Source organism: Onychomys torridus, chromosome 18 (genome assembly GCF_903995425.1).
Source record: "Onychomys torridus chromosome 18, mOncTor1.1, whole genome shotgun sequence".
Lineage (NCBI taxonomy): Eukaryota > Metazoa > Chordata > Mammalia > Rodentia > Cricetidae > Onychomys > Onychomys torridus.
In genome coordinates this window covers 13,771,826-13,789,839 of record NC_050460.1, presented here as the reverse complement: position 1 = coordinate 13,789,839, position 18,014 = coordinate 13,771,826, and the positions used below count along the sequence as shown (strand labels likewise).

At 36.1% G+C, this 18,014-nt stretch overlaps 1 protein-coding gene across 1 annotated transcript; it reads right to left on the bottom strand.

Moving 5' to 3' along the window:
* Positions 1-1,369: 1,369 nt before the first annotated feature.
* LOC118569313 (cysteine-rich secretory protein 1-like) lies at positions 1,370-16,333 on the bottom strand. Its single transcript, XM_036167032.1, has 7 exons — positions 16,265-16,333; positions 13,205-13,321; positions 12,031-12,118; positions 9,488-9,633; positions 7,866-7,960; positions 4,920-5,012; positions 1,370-1,493 (listed from the first exon to the last, which is right to left on the bottom strand). The coding sequence occupies exons 1-7, from the start codon at positions 16,331-16,333 to the stop codon at positions 1,370-1,372; spliced, it is 732 nt and encodes a 243-aa protein (XP_036022925.1).
* Positions 16,334-18,014: the final 1,681 nt, after the last annotated feature.

Genomic DNA, 18,014 nt, shown 5'->3' with positions numbered 1-18,014 from the left:
CTATGTCTAAAAGCCCAAGATTTAGTGCTTCCATGGAACACCACAGTTTTGCACACTGCTTTCCTGTATGTGCTTACTTATGTTTTACAGTCTTTGCTTGCATGGCCCAGTTCTTTTGACTTTTCTTTAAGTCCTTATATTCTATCATCTACTTCATCCATTCATTTGTCCTTCCCCTGATCTTTGGTTATCTTTCAATCCCATCTTCATTTCAGCTGAGTTCCCTTAAATATTTCTTTCTCTTCCCGAATATAGTTTTCAAATTCTGAATTGTCTTCATCATATGGAGATTATATATATGATATCATTCAAGCACTGTTTTATTTATGTGTTTTTGACATGTATGTTCATGTCTTCTTTAAACTCTTGAAATTCCTTGACAAAATTTTGTGATGTTTTAAAGATTTTGTGCCCTGAGGATCATTCTCAATGTGAAATGTTTCTATAAATGTCGTGTATTTTGGTGGGATACGATCACACTGTTGGGCTGTACATATTGTGTTTTAGCAATGAGAGCAGGGAATGTGGATTTCTTTCATTGATTGTATGTCTGCTGTAAGATTCTAGGGTGACTCAGAGTTATTCCTACAAACATGATGTCTTAAAGTTGGTATTATACAGGTGATCTAGGGTCCTCTAGACTTACCAGTCTGTGTGGGCATAGCAGATATAAGATCTGGGGTAGATCTGAAGGTTGGATATGGTATGCATCAAACTGGGCTCCACTATTACTTATTAATCTAAGTGTGTACTGATTAGTATAAAGTCCTGTGAAGGCTAAGAACCCTAATGTAAATAAAAATTAAGCAAACTATATCATAAATATTGTAATACCATACTGGAATAAACAAACTCCAAATCAGAAATTCAAACAAATACAAGGGGAGGATTAATATGCAAATAGTAAGATTTATTTAAAAATTTATTTAAAACAATCAAAGTCAATTAATCACTTGGACATGCAAATTCTGTTCATTAAGTTACATTTTTATAAGGCGCTTGAAAAACCCAACAATTAAAATGTAAATTGAAGTTTAGAATTTGAACCACTAATTCTGGCACATGTGAAGAAGAGCAAATGGAGGGAAGAAATCAAAGAAAGCTAATGGGGGTTTGTTTTTACAGTTGGCTAGGTAGAGCTAGGAAAGATGACTGACAGTTACAGTGGAAGTATATGCTGTTCCTTTACTGCATTGTGCTCTGGGAACACAATTCTTATTTTCAGGATGGAGTTTCAGTGACCTTAGACATAAAGACAGTGTATAATCTTGGTCTTGACTCTACTCCATAAATGTGTGGTATAATATGACAAGCCTAAGTAGAGGACGTGCTCTTTCTTCACATGGCCCTGTTCATTTGTACTAGAAATTTAATGAATTTTGCCTTCAAAGTTGCATGAAGCTTTACACTCTTGTTTAACCATTGGATAGTCACAGGTTAGTGAAGCCTTCAATTCTGCACAGTTAGAAAACTTATCTTTGTATTCACATTTACTGAATATTCAAGTATTCATATTTGCTAAAAAAAGAAACAAAGATATTCATTACTTTGTTATTATTTTCCTCTGGTAATTGTGACATAATAAAACATTTGAATTGGGAGAAGGGGATTGAGCAAATGAATGGATGTCCTTTAAATTAGAGCTTTATAAGATTTTTTTGAGATGACTTAATGAATTTCTTCACTCATAAAAGGCTTGTTCTTTGAGGAACTAAACTATCTAGAGGCTAGAAAGATGGCTCAGTGCTTAAGAGTCTTTGCTCTTCTTGCAGAGAACTTGGTTTTGATTTTCAGAATCCACATCATGGCTAAAGACCACCAGTAACTTCAGTTCCATAGGACCCAATGCTCTCTCCTGTCCTCCATGGATACTGGGTTCAAATGTATGTGCATAAATAATACATGCTTATCAACATTTATAAACATAAAATAAAGATAAATATTTTTTAAAAACCTCACTATTTAAAATATCAGTCATTATGCAAATACTTTCTAAACTTGTATATGGCTAATATTTAAATTATATTCTCAGCAAATCAAATTTTATTAGTATGTTCTATAGCTACTGTGCCTAACAGTCAGCCTCTTTATGTGAAAATACTGACCATTTAATTATTCCAGAATATTCTGTTCTCCATGATTGCCTTAGATTTTGATTATGTTCTTCATACCAAGGGAGCTAATATTGTGAAAATAGAGATTTGGAAAAGTAGGTAGTGGAGAATTCTCTTCTGATTATTGAATATTTATATTCAAGTGTAAAGCAGTGACCACGAGCTCAAGAAAACTCATTTGAAATTCATGACCCTACAGGCTTTGTCATGTCTTTGATGTATATCGACAGCTCATGGACCTCCATTCTGCTCACCCAGTCTCAGAGAATTGGAAACTCGTATTTACAAAATCATTCAAAATAACTTGTTTATTCCTCTGTACTTTAGTTATTGTTTATTGAGACAGAGTTAATTGTGTTGCCTAGGGTAGAGTCTAGGCCATACAATCACATACCTCTGCTAATTCCACCTCCAGAGAAGCACCACTACAGTCATATGGCTAGTCCTCTTTCACTTTGTGTGGTAGTTCTCTAGGCTTTAGCCAGCAGGAGGAAAAAATACATGATCCATCAAGACGTAAGAGTGAAATTTAGCCTGATTTTATGGTAACAGTGCTGAGCCAGGACTTCTAGGGTCTGGCCCAGACCATTTACATTAGCCATGTTTAAGTCCAGGACACTTTTGGAAAAAAAAAAGTTTTCTGATAACAATTAACTCAGTCCCAAGCACACAGTAATTGAAGACATGTTTACATGGAGATTCTTTACAAAGTACATCTGGTTTCCTTCGTAAGAATGGGTACTGTTGACTCAGAGATAGTGCCCAGGATTTAGGTCTAGGAAGATGATTGAAGTAAACGTAACCCCTGCAGGTGTCTGTCAGGGTTGGCCAGGCCCTCAGTGACAGAAGTCACTTAGGCTGTTGTAAAGCACAAGTGACATCACTCATAAAAATGGGTTTATGACCTGAAATCAATGCTGAAGATTTACAGATAAAGAGTCTAGGATAAGTGAAACAAATTCTGGGAGATACAGTGGATCCTGTCTTATCAGACAGCAAAGGATCACCAGAATGTAAAGCCATGTAATTCCTGACATTCCAGAAAGAGCAGATATGCATCTCATTCCACTGAAGAGATAAGCTATGTGTTTAACTTTCCTGACTTCCCTGGAGCTTATCGGTGTGCACAAGGACTTTTTGCCCTTTACACCTCTCCATGTCCATGCATTTATTCATCATCACTGAATAAGCAGTTAACCAAAAATAATTATTATTCTACCTCTTCTCTCTGCAAGCCATTTTCATAATTTTCACAGTAGTAACTCAAAATAACTAGTTCTGTATCTATATCTCCTAGCTGGCTCTTTCACTATCCTTTTTCTAAGAGCTCTTTGGAGGATACAATTTCTGTAACTCCTGAGAGATGATTACAGGAATATCCAGACAATTGGGATCAGACTAGACTATATAGTGAATCTGGGTTAGCTTTGGTTAAGTAGTGAGACCCTGTTTCAAAAATGAAAACAGCCTAAACCACAAATAAGTAAATTTAAAAACTACAAAAATAAAAATAAAGATTTTTTTTTATCTATTTCTGTTTAAAGTCTTACAATTTGTTGTTTCTTGCTGCTAGGACAGACTCCTTTAAAAGCACATTCAGCAGAGCTGTGGATATTTGGCTCTGATGTTTTTAGTTTATAATCTTAATATCATTAGTACTTTGAACTTTGTCTATACAAACACACAATAAAGAATTTGAGAGCGCACAAAAATCCCAGTGAATTGCCACCAGAATTTTCCATATTAATTTTGATAGTATTTTCCATTTTTATAAATACTTGATTGCTGTTACAGTTCCTCTATGTAGTCTGGGCTAACCTGGAGTTTGATCAACATTTCAAACTGGATTTGAACTCCTGATGCTCCTTCCTCTGCCCTCAGAATGTTGAGATTATATTTATTCTTTGTATTTAAACTTTGTTAATTCTTTGTTTAAAAACATGATACTATGACATTCATTTTAGTCCCTTCCTGTGATGAAATACTAACATTTTTAAAGAACTCACAATGTGTATAGATTTGATTTAGACTCTAAAAATGCACAGAAAATTGTTAAAAAAACAAAAACAAAAACAGACAATTGTGTAACTGATGACAAAATGGCAGGACATTCAAATAGCAATCTAGGGCCAGTGAGATGGATACTTGCCACTCAGCCACTTGAGGTCAATATGTCACAACTTTATTATGGAAGGAGAGAACCAATTCACACCAGTTTTCCTCTAACCTCAACACATAATCACACACAGAAGCCATTTCAAACATGCATGTGCCTGTACATATACAGAGAGACACAAATACCCATTCAGAAATAAAAAGAAATATAATAAAAAATTCAAATGATGCCTTGGAGGAGCTTGAGAATTTACTGTGCTAAGCTTCTTGGTGGGCAAAGAATTGTAGTATAGTTCTTAGTTCTCTGGGCTGATCTGTGTACTATTATCTCAACCACTTATATTTGTATTGCTTTCTCTTCTTAAGATGACAATCTTAAGATCCTACTATCTTTAAGGATAAGAAAATTCACTTTAAATTTTAGTGAATTATATCCACAGGAATATTTCTGTAGACTCCAATAGCAATAATACTAATATAGTTACAAGTATGCACTGATTTTAGATGTTACCATAGACAACATGGAATATCAGGTTTTTCAATGTCAAAAGTACATACATCCTAAACAAAGAGAAATCTGTAATTCCAAAAATGATGTTAAGTACATTTTTGTCTTTTGAAAATAAGACTGCTATTAAATCTTAAAACATATTGACATTTTATATTATTATATCTGTATGTTAATAAAACTTACTGCATAGTCCATCGTCACAGTGATCAGCACAAAGGGCACATGGTTGTCCTATTGTGTAGGGGATGTATTGCCTTCTTACAATATTACCACTGAAATTGAAATGGAAAATCAAATACTTTTCATTTTTCTCTGTACACTCTAATGTTCATTTCACCAATATATATTTTCATATATATTTTTCTCATATATGTTTCCATATATATATATATATATATATATATATATATATGAATATACATACATATTAAAAGCTTTAGCTATGCCATACAAATCCTAATATTTCCTAAGAGTATTCAGATATAGATGTGAAATAATGGTATAATTAATCCATTCACTCTTTCCCTCAACTATCATCTCAGAACCTGAGCAACTTAAACAGAGTAAATAAAAGTCTAAAATTTAGAAAAGTTTTAATGTTTAAACACTCTCTGCATTTGTGGATAAGCCTGAAAAATAACAAAGAAAGGAATGCTGCTTAGGTATAACAGATATTTCCTATAGAGTAAGTTACATACAGATAAATGCTGTGATTTCAGTAATATGGAGTATGTCCCATTGATGATGTACTGAGTATTAGGTATTTAAGTGTATAATTGTGAAAGACCTAATGTTTAGGAATGTTTGGAGATTTTTGAAGGTAGCATGTGGGTTTGAGACTTCTATGCTTATCAAAATGAGAATATTAATGAGAAAAACTCTTTATACAAACTATCTGAAGGGTGCAGTACTCTGAAATTGCCAAGCCTGTACCTCAGTAGGAGCGTCACTTCACTGATCATCACTGGAAATTAGAAAAGTCAGATTCTCCATTGCACTAAGGGTGGCAGGGGTGTGTGTGCAATGCCCAAGGTGTTGCAGCAGAACCTCTCCTCTCTACGCAGAACACAGCTCTAGGTGTATGAGCAATGTTAAGAATGAAAAAGTCATAAAGTGTTGTACAAGATCTGTCACTTGCTCCTCTTCATGCTCATCTGATACTTCCAGGTGCCAGGCTCCAGATTCCTACTGGACCAGGCAGCTGGATGGAGTCCAGTGGCTTCCTTCTTTGTATTATTGAATGTCAACAGAAACATGCTTGAAAATTATTTGAGGATTCTACTATTCAACCCACAAATATTAGACATGAATCATTTAAAAGACTTGAATTAAAGACCCTCAGCCTCTTGTTGTATAAGTTTCTTGTATTAAAAGGATAATAGAGCTGGAGAGATGTCTCAGCACTTAAGAGTAAATATTCCTCTTTTAGAAGACTTGGGTTTGGTTCCCAGCATCCACTTCGGGTGGCTTGAAACTGTCTGTAACTCCAGTTGCAAGAAATTTGATGACTTTGGTCTCCACAAATGTTTAGGGTTGACCATCTGGGACTAGATAATCTATCAGGAGTCTCCTCCCAAAAGAAAACTGATCCTTTCTCAACAACCATAGATTACCCATAGCTCCTTATCCAGGGCGTTATAGTCTTTTGTTATCACCCTTGGTTGCCTCCCTGAACTCAAAGATAAGAGCCTATTGTTAAAAACATCACCAACTTCAGATACAGTAGTTGGAGAAATTGAGATGGAATTGACCTGGAAGCCTCCTTCCTGCAGATTAGCTCTCATAGTATTAGAAGATGCTATATAAGCTGCCAAGGGAAAAAACAACCATTAGTTTTATCTTTCTGAAAAATCATAAAAATGACTAGCTTGGTTATTATTTTTCCAAACTTAATTTTTGTTGCTGTATTTATGCATGTGAACACCCATGCACCCACAAAGGCCAGGAATGGTCCTTAGTCCTAAAGTTAAAAATAGTTATACCTACTTGATGTGGTTATTGGGAATCAAACTTGGATCCTTTGCAAGAACAGCAAAAATTCTACACCACTGAGTCATCTTATAGCCCTGTGTTGTTGCTAAGTTATACCTGTAAGAATTTACTAAGTCTTGAACTTTAAAGGCTCTTTGAAAGGTCCTTAATACATTTCAAATAGTTAAGAAAGCTAAAATCATAAATCTTTCTCCTTAGAATTTACTAAAAATTCTGAAAAACTCATCTTCTAGATCTTGATTTTAAAGCCAGAAATTCACTTCCCTTCTATGCTGTGTTTGAGCTATTAAAAATTTCCATGAAAAAATGAATATATATTCATAATATGTTAACTTTATTTGTATTTAAAAATATTTTAATTACATCTGCATCTATGTTTTGTCAATGTGTGGCTTTGTGCATGTACAATAACAAAGCTGAGATCATGAATTTGCAAGGGAGTATGCAATAGGAAGGTTTTGAGTAGAGGGAAGTGTGGAAATGATGGAAATACAGTACTCCTATATGATATTCACACACACACAAAAAAAAACCAACAAACTTTTTTTGGATTTTTGAGACAGAGGTTCTCTGTGTTGTCCTGGCTGCCTTCAAAGTCACAGAGATTGCCTGACTCTTCCTCTTAAGTCCTAGGATTAAAGGTGTGAAACACTACTGCATCTCAACAATCAAATTTTAAAAAATAGATACAGCAACCTATATAATCAGGGGTAGGATTAATTAATTAGAATCACCACAATCACTAACCTGTGTCATTCATTCATGTTCACTCCTGGTCTACTATTAAAAGTTTGCTTTGTAGCTTACAAACATAGCATGAACTGACAATATGAATTCACAATCCTTATACTTAGGTCCTCATGAGGTCACCATTAGTCCAGAAAACAGCAATGGAGGAGGGAAGAGAAATTTTTAGAGATAAGGTAAATGCTTCTGAGGGTGATTTGGAATGGATGAGATGGACATTTCAAAGAATTAATTACATAAGTTTCAACTCTAGGGAATATTTAGAAGTTTTTATTTTCCTCTCTATGTATTAATTATATCTTTAATTTGTTTTTATACAATGATAATTCTAAAATGTCAAATTGCATTTGACATTGCTGAAAATGAACTTTGAAGCAGATACTTACGGAGGACAATAGTGACAAACATATATGAATTGCAATAATTCCCCAGCGCACTTAGCAACTCCACAAGCAACTTGGTTAGATGAATTCCAAACAACCTATAAGCCCAGAAACGAAGACAAGGCACAGGTCAGAGAGGAAAATAATGCACAAAAACAAATAAAAATTAACAGCACTGCTAGTATACTTTGTTTCTATATGCCTTATAGACATAGATATGTGATTGATTCAAAATACAGATGTTAGAACATTTCCTAAGAGGCTGCTGTTGGTCAGCTAGTCTGGCAAACTTTCATGAAGCACTCATTAGAGTTATAGAGGCTGAGAGTAGCTTCAGCCCCATCTCTTAGAAGTTTTTTCTTCATCATTTTAGACAGTTTCCAAGATGATGAGGATACAGAAGGCTTGGCTGAGGTCAATGAGCTTCATGTCAAAATGAAAGGCATCAAAGTATCTATGGACACCAGGAGAAACCTGGTGTGATGTAGACACTGCTTCCAATGTTACAGGCATGTGACCATAAACAGCTAGAGGGTAACCATCAGGTCAATTCCTGGTCAGACATCAAACTGACCACAATGATTCTGGTAACTGCTCTGAAATGCTTTTGCGAAAACAAGTGTCCTATGTCCATAGAGCCTTGGCTGTGGAAGATGAACCAGAACTTTCTCCCAGCAGAGAAGAGACTGTTCAGTTTGATACTCAGCTGTGATCATGAGTATCTTTTTTTTTTTTTTCTAGGTGGGCAGGGATCATGAGTGCCTGCAAGCATTGCTGGTTCAGCCTGATGGAAAGCTTATTTCCTAGAAGTTGTATGTGGTAGGTGCTTCTGTGTGAAGCTCTGGCCTTGGATAGCCTGGTTCCCTCCTGAAACTGTGTTTCAGCTCAAGTCTCTCAGACCACAGGGTCTGATCAGGCCAGTGATTTAGAATTGCCCCATGCCTGTATGACATGTGGATCTCTTCTCTACCCAGCCAAGCAGGATCCCCACATCACCTACATCCTAGGTTTGGAAGGCCTTCTTTGACAGTGGACAGTTTGGAGCCACAATCTTATGATTCTTGCTAAAAGAGTCATTGTATTTTAAATGAATGGGCCCAAGGACTGGGCCTTTAGATCCAACAGGAAGCCAGCTGTCAGTGTTTTTTGTACTAAAAGTCCAGGAGATACCTTTTCCCTTTCCACTCAGGAGCCATACGGAAATGATGTACAGCCCGCTTAGAGTCTATGAAGGTGCCTTAGAATATAGGCCATTACCCTTGTTTGGGGACTTGAGTCAAGAAATTATGGTTAGAAAAAAAAATCAAGTAGGTTGCCTTACAAAGATTAGATAATCAATGGAAAGATGGAAGCTCAAATAGCCAATGAGTGTCAATATCAATGTACAACCAACAACTCAAGATCATCCCCAAGGTGTACAGTTGGTGTGCATTCTCTCTATACTCCCTGAAATTTGGAGAATGTGATAGGATGACAGCAAGTTCAAAGCCATTCTGAGCTACATAGTGTGACCATGTCTCAAAAAGAAAATAAAAAGTCTTTGCACCAAAATTCTTTATTTAAATCAGTCAAGTAATTAAAAATATTTCCTTGCCTAGCATTACAGAAACAGTACTTTTTCTTACCTGAGTATAATGTCCAACTAATGCATTAGGTGGATATGGGCCATAACCAAACTTGAAATCTTTGGCTTCATCATACCAGCTTTGGATTGCACGAGACCATGATGCTGGGTAACTTGCCAGGAAGATATTTTCACCACATATTACGTCTAAGGAAAAAGACAGACAACTCACAAAGACAGCAATAAAGAAATAAGCAGAACACAAACACACACGAACATGCACACAAAATCCCTGCTTTTTGAAGACATTGCTCACAGTTTCTTTTGAATATTGCATAAGAAACATGATTCAGACCTGATGGACCTTTAGCTGAACAGGAGACATAGGTATAGAACATGTGTGAGCTAAACACCATGAACACTAAGTAGATAGAGAAGTCTTTTATTCAGTAGCTTCTCTCCTTGAACTAATTCATCCATGCATTAAATTCTCCACACCTGGGAGCACATGTGTATGTGTGTGTGTGCACATGTGTGCATGCCTGTGCCTCATGTGTACAAAATATGGATTTTCAGTCATAAAGAATACCAAGACAAACTGCATTCATGTCTCTCAGGAGGAGCTAGAGATTTTCTATAACAATTTTCCATATTTAGGATTATTGTTCCATGTGAGCCTTCCTTACAGTCATTCTTTAAAAACTACAAGTACAAAGCAAACAAAACAGAAGGGATTATATTTTCAAAGTTTATAGGTCATGTGTGGTGATATTTTATTTGTGTTCTAATAAATAAAGCTTATCTGTGGATCAGGGGAAAAAGCTAGACACTATGTTAAACATAGAGTCTAGGAAGAGGTAGCCCATGCCTTTAATCCTAGCATTCAGGAAAGAGAGATTCATCCTGATCTCTGTGAGTTCAAGGCCATACTGAGAACAGAACCCGGCATGGTGGCATATGCCTTTAAACCCGGCACTGGTTGGCCATAGAAGTCTGGAGGTCTAAACAGACAGACAGGAAGTGACAGAACATGGTGGGAAGAGGAAGTGATGTAGCTGGGTGGAGAGAAGATGTAAGATGTCAGGGCAAAAAACGTATATAGGCATGAGTGTAAAGGAAATAGTTCTCTCTTTGGCTGAGGATTTCCTAGAGATAAGACATAGCTGGATTGCTGTCTGATCTTTCAGCTTTCACCCCAATACCTGGCTCTGGGTTTTTTATTAATATGACCATTTAGCAATTCACGTTACAGCCATGTCTTAACTAGAAAATTAAAACTTCAAGGGCCAGATTTTCTTCAGAGAATGGGACAAAAGCATCTTTTAACCCTCCCCAAAAATTTAGTTGTTTTTTTTTTTTTATCAAGCTCTGTAATTAAAAAATTACTTTAAACTTTAACTGAATATTGTGGCCTTTTAAATTAACTTTTATTCATTATGTTATTCAATTAGAAATGTATAAGAAGTAAAACCTTTAAAAAAAGTTATTAATTTATTAAGGTCAAATTGGGCCAAAGTTGATCATTTTTAATATTTCAAGAAATATTTTATCTCATGGCCCATTTATTAAATTTGTTATCATTTTTATACTTATGTATAAAATGTAAATGTTGTTTCATAGTTTATTTTTAATTTAACATAATATGTCCTTTCAGGCACTCATAAGATCAGCACCCTAAAATGAAGGAAGAGCTGTGTGCACACACATTGGTAGCATACACACAAAATCTCAGTACTTAGGAAGCTGAGGTTGGAATATCAGAAATTTGAAGATACCTGGGCTATACAGTGAGACCTGTCTCCTCCCCATCAAAAATAATAAACAAGTTGTAAAGGTAAATGCCAAGATATTTGGTATTTCTTGAGAAAAATGAAGAACTAGTTGATCAAATTAAATATATTTTTTATAATTAAAAATATAGCTTGGAAACACAACAAACCACATCATTATGATACTGGGTTAAGGACAGAAATTCTAATTTCAGAGTGCTGGAGAAATGGCTGAGCATGTAGGAATATACCTTGCTATTTCAGCAGACTTAAATCCAACTCCTAATGTCCATGCAGTGTAGTTTAACACCACCTGTGGCAACAACACTGTAACAACCACCTGTAATCTGTAACTTCCAGTGGGTCTGGTGCCTTCTTCTGCCCTCTGGAAGCATTGTTACATACATGCACACATGCATAAATACACAGAGACACACATACATATAAATAAAACCATAATAGGATTTAATAAAAAAGATTCTAATTTCAAATTTCCTTTGTAAGGCCTTAATTGGTAATTATTTTCATCAAGACATCAGTTTCTAATCTCCAAAGCAGAGAAAGAGACGATCCATACCTTGCTTCACTTGTAAATCTGACTGTAAGGCACAAAGCTGGCGTCAGGAAAGACATTATGTATAAAATATAAACCATCCAATAAGCACAAAGTGGAGCCTTTCAGAGCCATCTCTGCCCCAGAGACATTCAACTTTTAAAAAAGGAAGCATCAGAATATGTGTTTATTTACAATGTTTTGTTAGCACAATATGAGAAGATGGGCTTTCCTGTGTCGCTCACTCTCCATTCATTGGTAAGTGACATTGAGTTTACATACTGGTGGTCCTGGCTTCTGGAGGACTGTGTATGTAAGTGCATTGGTTTGCCCATCTCTGCGCATTCACTCGGGCATTATTGTTCCATTGCTAAAAGGAAAAGGGAAAAAAAAATAGGCATGGAATAACTCAACCTCAGTGTCACGTGATCTTTGTGAAATTTCTATAGGTGCTTTCTGATTTTCATAATAATCAATATATAATATAGTATATGTCTAAATTTTTATGTTAGCATGTATATTATCAGTATTCATGGTGGCATTTATAAATAAGTTTATTTTTGCATATTTTCCTCCCCCCATCTTCCTGATCCTGTCCATCCTCCCATGCATGCCCTCTCACCCACAGCCTCCATTTGATGTCACACATGTTCTCTTTCCTTCCACTTCCCATGCCTTCTAGAGTCCCTTTACCTTCCTCATGATCTTCTCACTAGTGTCATAACCTATGTCCAAAGTTACTCCAACTTGTGTATGGCCTCTTCTCTACCAAATCAATACAAGTAGTCTGTCTTCCCAAGGCCACAAAAATACTAAAACTTTTAATGATCTAATGAATTACTGAAATCACAATAGGAACCCTTAAAGGCAGAGTAATTGCTGTAGAGTGATTATCACTAACCATGTTGAAGTACTAAGACTGTTTTTACAGCTGTAAGAAGTTGCCTCATAAATCCTAGTTTCATTTTTTTCTCTCATTAAATGAACTTAAGAGACACCAGGATGTTGGTTCTGGAGTAGATTATTTAAATGAAAGGTCACTGGACCTTAAAGGAGAAATGTTCCAACCCTGATTAGGAGAGAGAAGAGTGAGCCAAAATAACATAGTGGCATTTCACTGGAGACCAAACTCAAAATATTTGATTTTTGTTCAGTCCCCATAATTGATATAGCTCCATAATCACATGAGTCACTGTTATAAATGAAATTTAATAAATTCTCCTCTGATCACTGCAAAGCTAAAGACATAGAAATTAAGAACCAACTCTGATCTCTACGTGCATGCGATATAATGGAACACACCCACGCACATGCACATAAACAAAACAATGAATACTTTTTTAAAGAGAAGCTAGAATAGAGGCGGACCCTCTTAGAGCACACAGCAGAAGCCAGAAGCTATCCTCAGGATCCAAACACAGCTCTCCAGTTGCACTGTCCTGTTCTGAGCCCTCACCATCTTTAGTAAGTCACTACCAGGTGGAGAAACCATTCTTCTCAGTTGGTTGTGCTTGTTTACAATCTCTTCTTGGACTGACACTCTAATGGTTGTCAAATCCTCAAAATTCATATTCTGAATGGAAATAAAATTAAAGTCATGTTAGTGTATGTTAAGATTGCATAAAGAGTTGAATAAGTTGTCTAAAGTTAATGAAAGTCATTTTTAAAGTGTCAGGACAATGTTAGTCATTAAGCCTTGATAATACATTTAAGAAAATCTATGCCTTTCATTAGAAACACTTTAAATAAAAATTTTGAGAATAGAATGAATTTATGGCATGTCAAAGTAAAAACTCTTCTGAGGCTACAAATGTCAATTTTGATTTAAGTGAAATCTATAATGATAGCCATGTGCAGTATAGAACCTTAAGTCATTCACAATCAGTTAGGCTGTAGAAAGGAAGTGCTAAGGATGAGGACATATGATTTAAATTTACTATAGACCTTAAGAGGCAATAGGCATCTGACCAGGAGTTTGAAATCTTGTGAGATAATGTGTAGGCCCTTAGCTAATACATGTACGCATTAGAGAGTTTTATATGTAACAGGGTTTTGTGATCACTCCAAAGACAGGTTTATCTAATAGAACATCCAAGTCAATTTGGAGACAATGTGTTCTTGAAAATAGTTGAGCATTACTGACTTTACATTTCACTGGACTGCAATAAGCCTGCTAAGTTAACTCAGATGCTGATGTTTAATTTTGCTTTTTGCATATGTGTGCGACAGGGGGATGGAGTGATGTTATGTGAGTTGGCAGAGACATAAGAGCCACTTGGCGATACAAACATACCCGAAAATAGGCTGTCTTATAGTGTAGTCAAGATGCTACTGTGGTATTGTGTTCCCAAAAATATTGTGCAGGTAATAAACTTATCTGGGGTCAGAGAACAGACAGCCACTAGATTCAGAGCCACAAATGGTGGCTAGAAAATGGGAAGAGTAAGCCATAGCAGAAGTTGGGCGGTGGTGGTGCACGCCTTTAATCCCAGCACTTGGGAGGCAGATCCAGGTGGATCTCTGTGTGTTCAAGGCCACTTTAGAAACAGCTAAACATGGTGACCCAAGCCTTTAATCCCAGAAACCCAGCCTTTAATCCCAGATGCAGAAAGTAGAAGATATAAAAGACGTGAAAACTAGGCACCAGAGTTAGTTAAACATTTGCCTGGTTCTGCATTTGGCTGGTTTAGCATTCAGGCTTTGGAGCAGCACAGTTCAGCTGAGATTCACGTGGAGGAAGACTCACAAGCTTCCAGCCTGAGGAAAGAGGATCACCTAAGAAACTAGCAAGGTGAGGAAACTGTGGCTTGTTCTGTGTCTCTGATCTACCAGCATTCACCTCAATAACTGGCCTCAGGTTTGATTTTATTAATAAGTACCTTTAAGATTCATATACATGTTACAGCATAACTATTAATGGACTGACCCTCACATACATTTTATCTCAGTGGTGGGCTCAGTTGTTTCTCTTTCCTGCAGTCTTACTTCCCTCAAGTCTCTGCAGATATTGCACCTATGGATCTAATCACACTGCATTGCCAGTGGCTGCGACTTGTCCATCTCTCCTTAATGTTTTATGTTTTGAAGGCATGATGAAAGCCTTGTGCCAAGATATCTCTCATAGCTATTGATTTCTAAAGCAGAAAGGATGTACATGTTAAAGTCATTGCTTAAAAATCCTCATATTTTATTTTAATGCAAAGTAGCAATATCCACAGATGTTTGTTTATTAAGGGAATAGCATCATTTTCTAAAATATTTTTTAAATTAAGTGTATGTGTTTGAGTTCAATATGGGTTTGTGTTGATGAGTGCAGTGCCATTGGAAGCCTTAAGAGAGTATCAGATTTCCTGGAGTGTGAGTTACATGTGGATGTAAGCCTCCTGAGGTGGATGCTGGGAAACAAATGGTCTTCTTCAAGAGCAGTAAATGCTATTATCCACCAAGCCATGTCTCTAAACTCTCACACTCAGATGTTTCAATTTAACCTGAAAACTCTACCTAAGATCTTTTGTTTCTAAAGAAAAAAATGTATGGCTTCTGAGAAAGCAATTATTATTTTCTGCTTATTATCCTACCTTCCATGGTCAATAAAAATTCCATAAAACAAGAGTGTGCTTATATTTTCTTAACATGAAGTTGTAGATTTAAAAAAAAACATATTAGAAACACTGAAATGTAATAATAAAATGTTAAATGGTTTATTTTGTATAGAAATGTGCCCTAATAATTACAACACCGCAAAGTAAAACCAAGAATAACAACAATGACACCGAGAAATGAATCAGTTCTCCATGGTAACTCTCAGAGAAACCTTCATTCATAAAACATGGCTTGAATCTCTCTGCTACTTGAATCTTGAAAATTTAGAAAGAAGTATCAATAGACCAAAGAGAGAAGAGAGGGTAAAGGATGAAGGGAAGGAGACTAGTTCAAAAGTGCCATATAATACAATCATTTTAGGAAAGGAACTGGGGATACACACAACTTGAAAGAATGCATAGATAATAGTCTCCAGATTACTAACATGATTATGGTAACAAAAGACATATAATTTACATTCCAAAACAGGTTTAACTACTTGTTGACACTCCCTACTCTTGAGGAATTCTAGTAGTCTTCAATGGAGAAGCCAAAGATGAGAACGAAGGCTACAGCAATCCCCAATGCTTCTAATGCTTAGTAGCTTTCTAACTAAGGAGAGGGTATTTTGCTGGTACTATATATTCCATCATTAGATGACTGAGACTCATCTGTGATTGTCTAAGCATAAGAAGATATTTTGACTAATAAATATTTGCCTCATGTACATACTTATTGTTTACATGGTAGATGTACTTAACCAACTTGGGTGTGTGTGTGTGTGTGTGTGTGTGTGTGTGTGTGTGTATTGCTGAGGATCAAAGTGATGTACTTCACAATCTAGCCTTTTACATTGTGGAAAAGTAATCTGATGGCTTCCTAGCCTTCATAGTTACCGAAATTGTACCGATAAGAAATTAAAACTTACCCCTACCTCATTGTCTTCTCGAAGAAGGGATGGGGTCAATACAGCAGCCAGGAACAACAACAGAAATAATGTCATGTCTAGAAAACAAAGAAGAGAAAAAAGATCTGCTTTTAAATGTTCAGTATATAGAGTTCTGAGTAATGCTGAAGGTATGGGGGGAAGTAATGAGACCCATGTCCTAGATTTACTACCAATGTAGCAAGGAGGACATACTATTTATATCATCAAAATAATAATAAATGCAACTCAAGAAGCCTGCTGCCAACTGAGGACACTAAGTGATAAATCAAAGTGCCTTAGTGAAGCTCCTGGAATGATGCACCTACAAGTGCTCTGGGCGATTAGTGTCTCCTTTCCTGTCACACTCTAATCCATGGAGGTCCTCTCTTCAGATTCTAGAAATTTAGGAATTCTTCCTTTGTTCTTTCAAGAGTAGCAAAAGAACCCAACTATTAACATGGCAGGGGACTACTATGACATGATTAAACCTTGTTGGCTATTTTAAGCTCTGTCTACTCTTTTGTACAATATTTATTATTCATTCATTAAAAGTTTTTCTTTTCTTTTTGAGACAAGATATCACGATGTATCCAGTCTAGCTTCAAACTTACACCTTTGCCTCAGAATCTCAAGAGCTGAGACATATTTGTACATTACCACACAGAACTCTTGTCATAGTTTTACATCAATATCTATAACTTGGCTCACGTGTCCAGTATATTAACACATTTACTTTCAAAGTCTGGTCCATAATACCAAGACTGAACCTTGAAAATCTTAGACCTTCATCATCATATTTCACATATAATGCTAACTATATGACAAATTAATATCATGTCCAACAATAGGGAAACCATTTAAATAATTTGGAACACATACTCTTATTAAGGGTATTAAGTAAAACTCACACATGCATCAGCACACACACACTGAATGTATGCAGATATATATCTGCATGTGGAGACCTGAGGCAGACACTAAGTGTCTTCCATTGCTCCCTACCTTATAAGTTGAGCCAGGATGTGTCAGGAAGCTCCAAACTCACCATTTCAGTTAGTCTGGCTACACATCTTGCTCCTGGTATTCTCTGTCTCTACCTTCTGCCTGCACTGAAGTTATTAGCATGCAGCCACACCCACCTGGCTTTCACATAGGTTCTGGTGATTTTAAACTATGGCACTCATGCCTGCATAGAAAGTGCATTTTCTACTGAGACACACTGCCAACATCTACAGCTTGCTTTTAATGATTTCTCCTAACCAGTAAGAACTTTTCATTACTCTACAATTAATAAAGACCTGTATAGATGGATGCAATGCATAAATATATAATTTTCACAAAACTTTCCAAAGCACCCTTTGCTTTAATTTAGGCACACAAAATAACATGGACAATGTTTGGTGTCAGTTGTTATGTGACTCTCTTTGGGCTTTGTTAAAAACTCATAAAAACCTAGCAGTGAAATATTATGATTCAAAATCCTACTTTACACATGAATAATATCAGTGTTGGAGATTTAATACCGACACATCATAAGAATTTGGGGAGCACAACTGAAATCTATGTATTGGCTCAGTGGTGTCAAAGCCTTCAGTTCTGAGAGCCAGAGGCTGTGGTGATTTAGAAGATTATGTAGACAAGGAAATATGTCAATCAAACTTCAGCAGAGGTGCCTGGGGTGAGTGCATTACTGGAAGAATCACATGATAACTAATCACATTCTCCTGAGTATCTACTGTAATATTTTCTAAATTCC

What these genes read in the sequence shown, in the direction of transcription:
- LOC118569313 (XM_036167032.1), bottom strand. Translation starts at nt 16,333, where the DNA reads ATGACATTATTTCTGTTGTTGTTCCTGGCTGCTGTATTGACCCCATCC. An exon ending in TTCTTCGAGAAGACAATGAG is followed by an intron (nt 13,322 to 16,264) that starts GTAGGGGTAAGT and finishes ATTTCCATTCAG; the next exon opens with AATATGAATTTTGAGGATTT. An exon ending in GTAGTGACTTACTAAAGATG is followed by an intron (nt 12,119 to 13,204) that starts GTGAGGGCTCAG and finishes TTTTCCTTTTAG; the next exon opens with CAATGGAACAATAATGCCCG.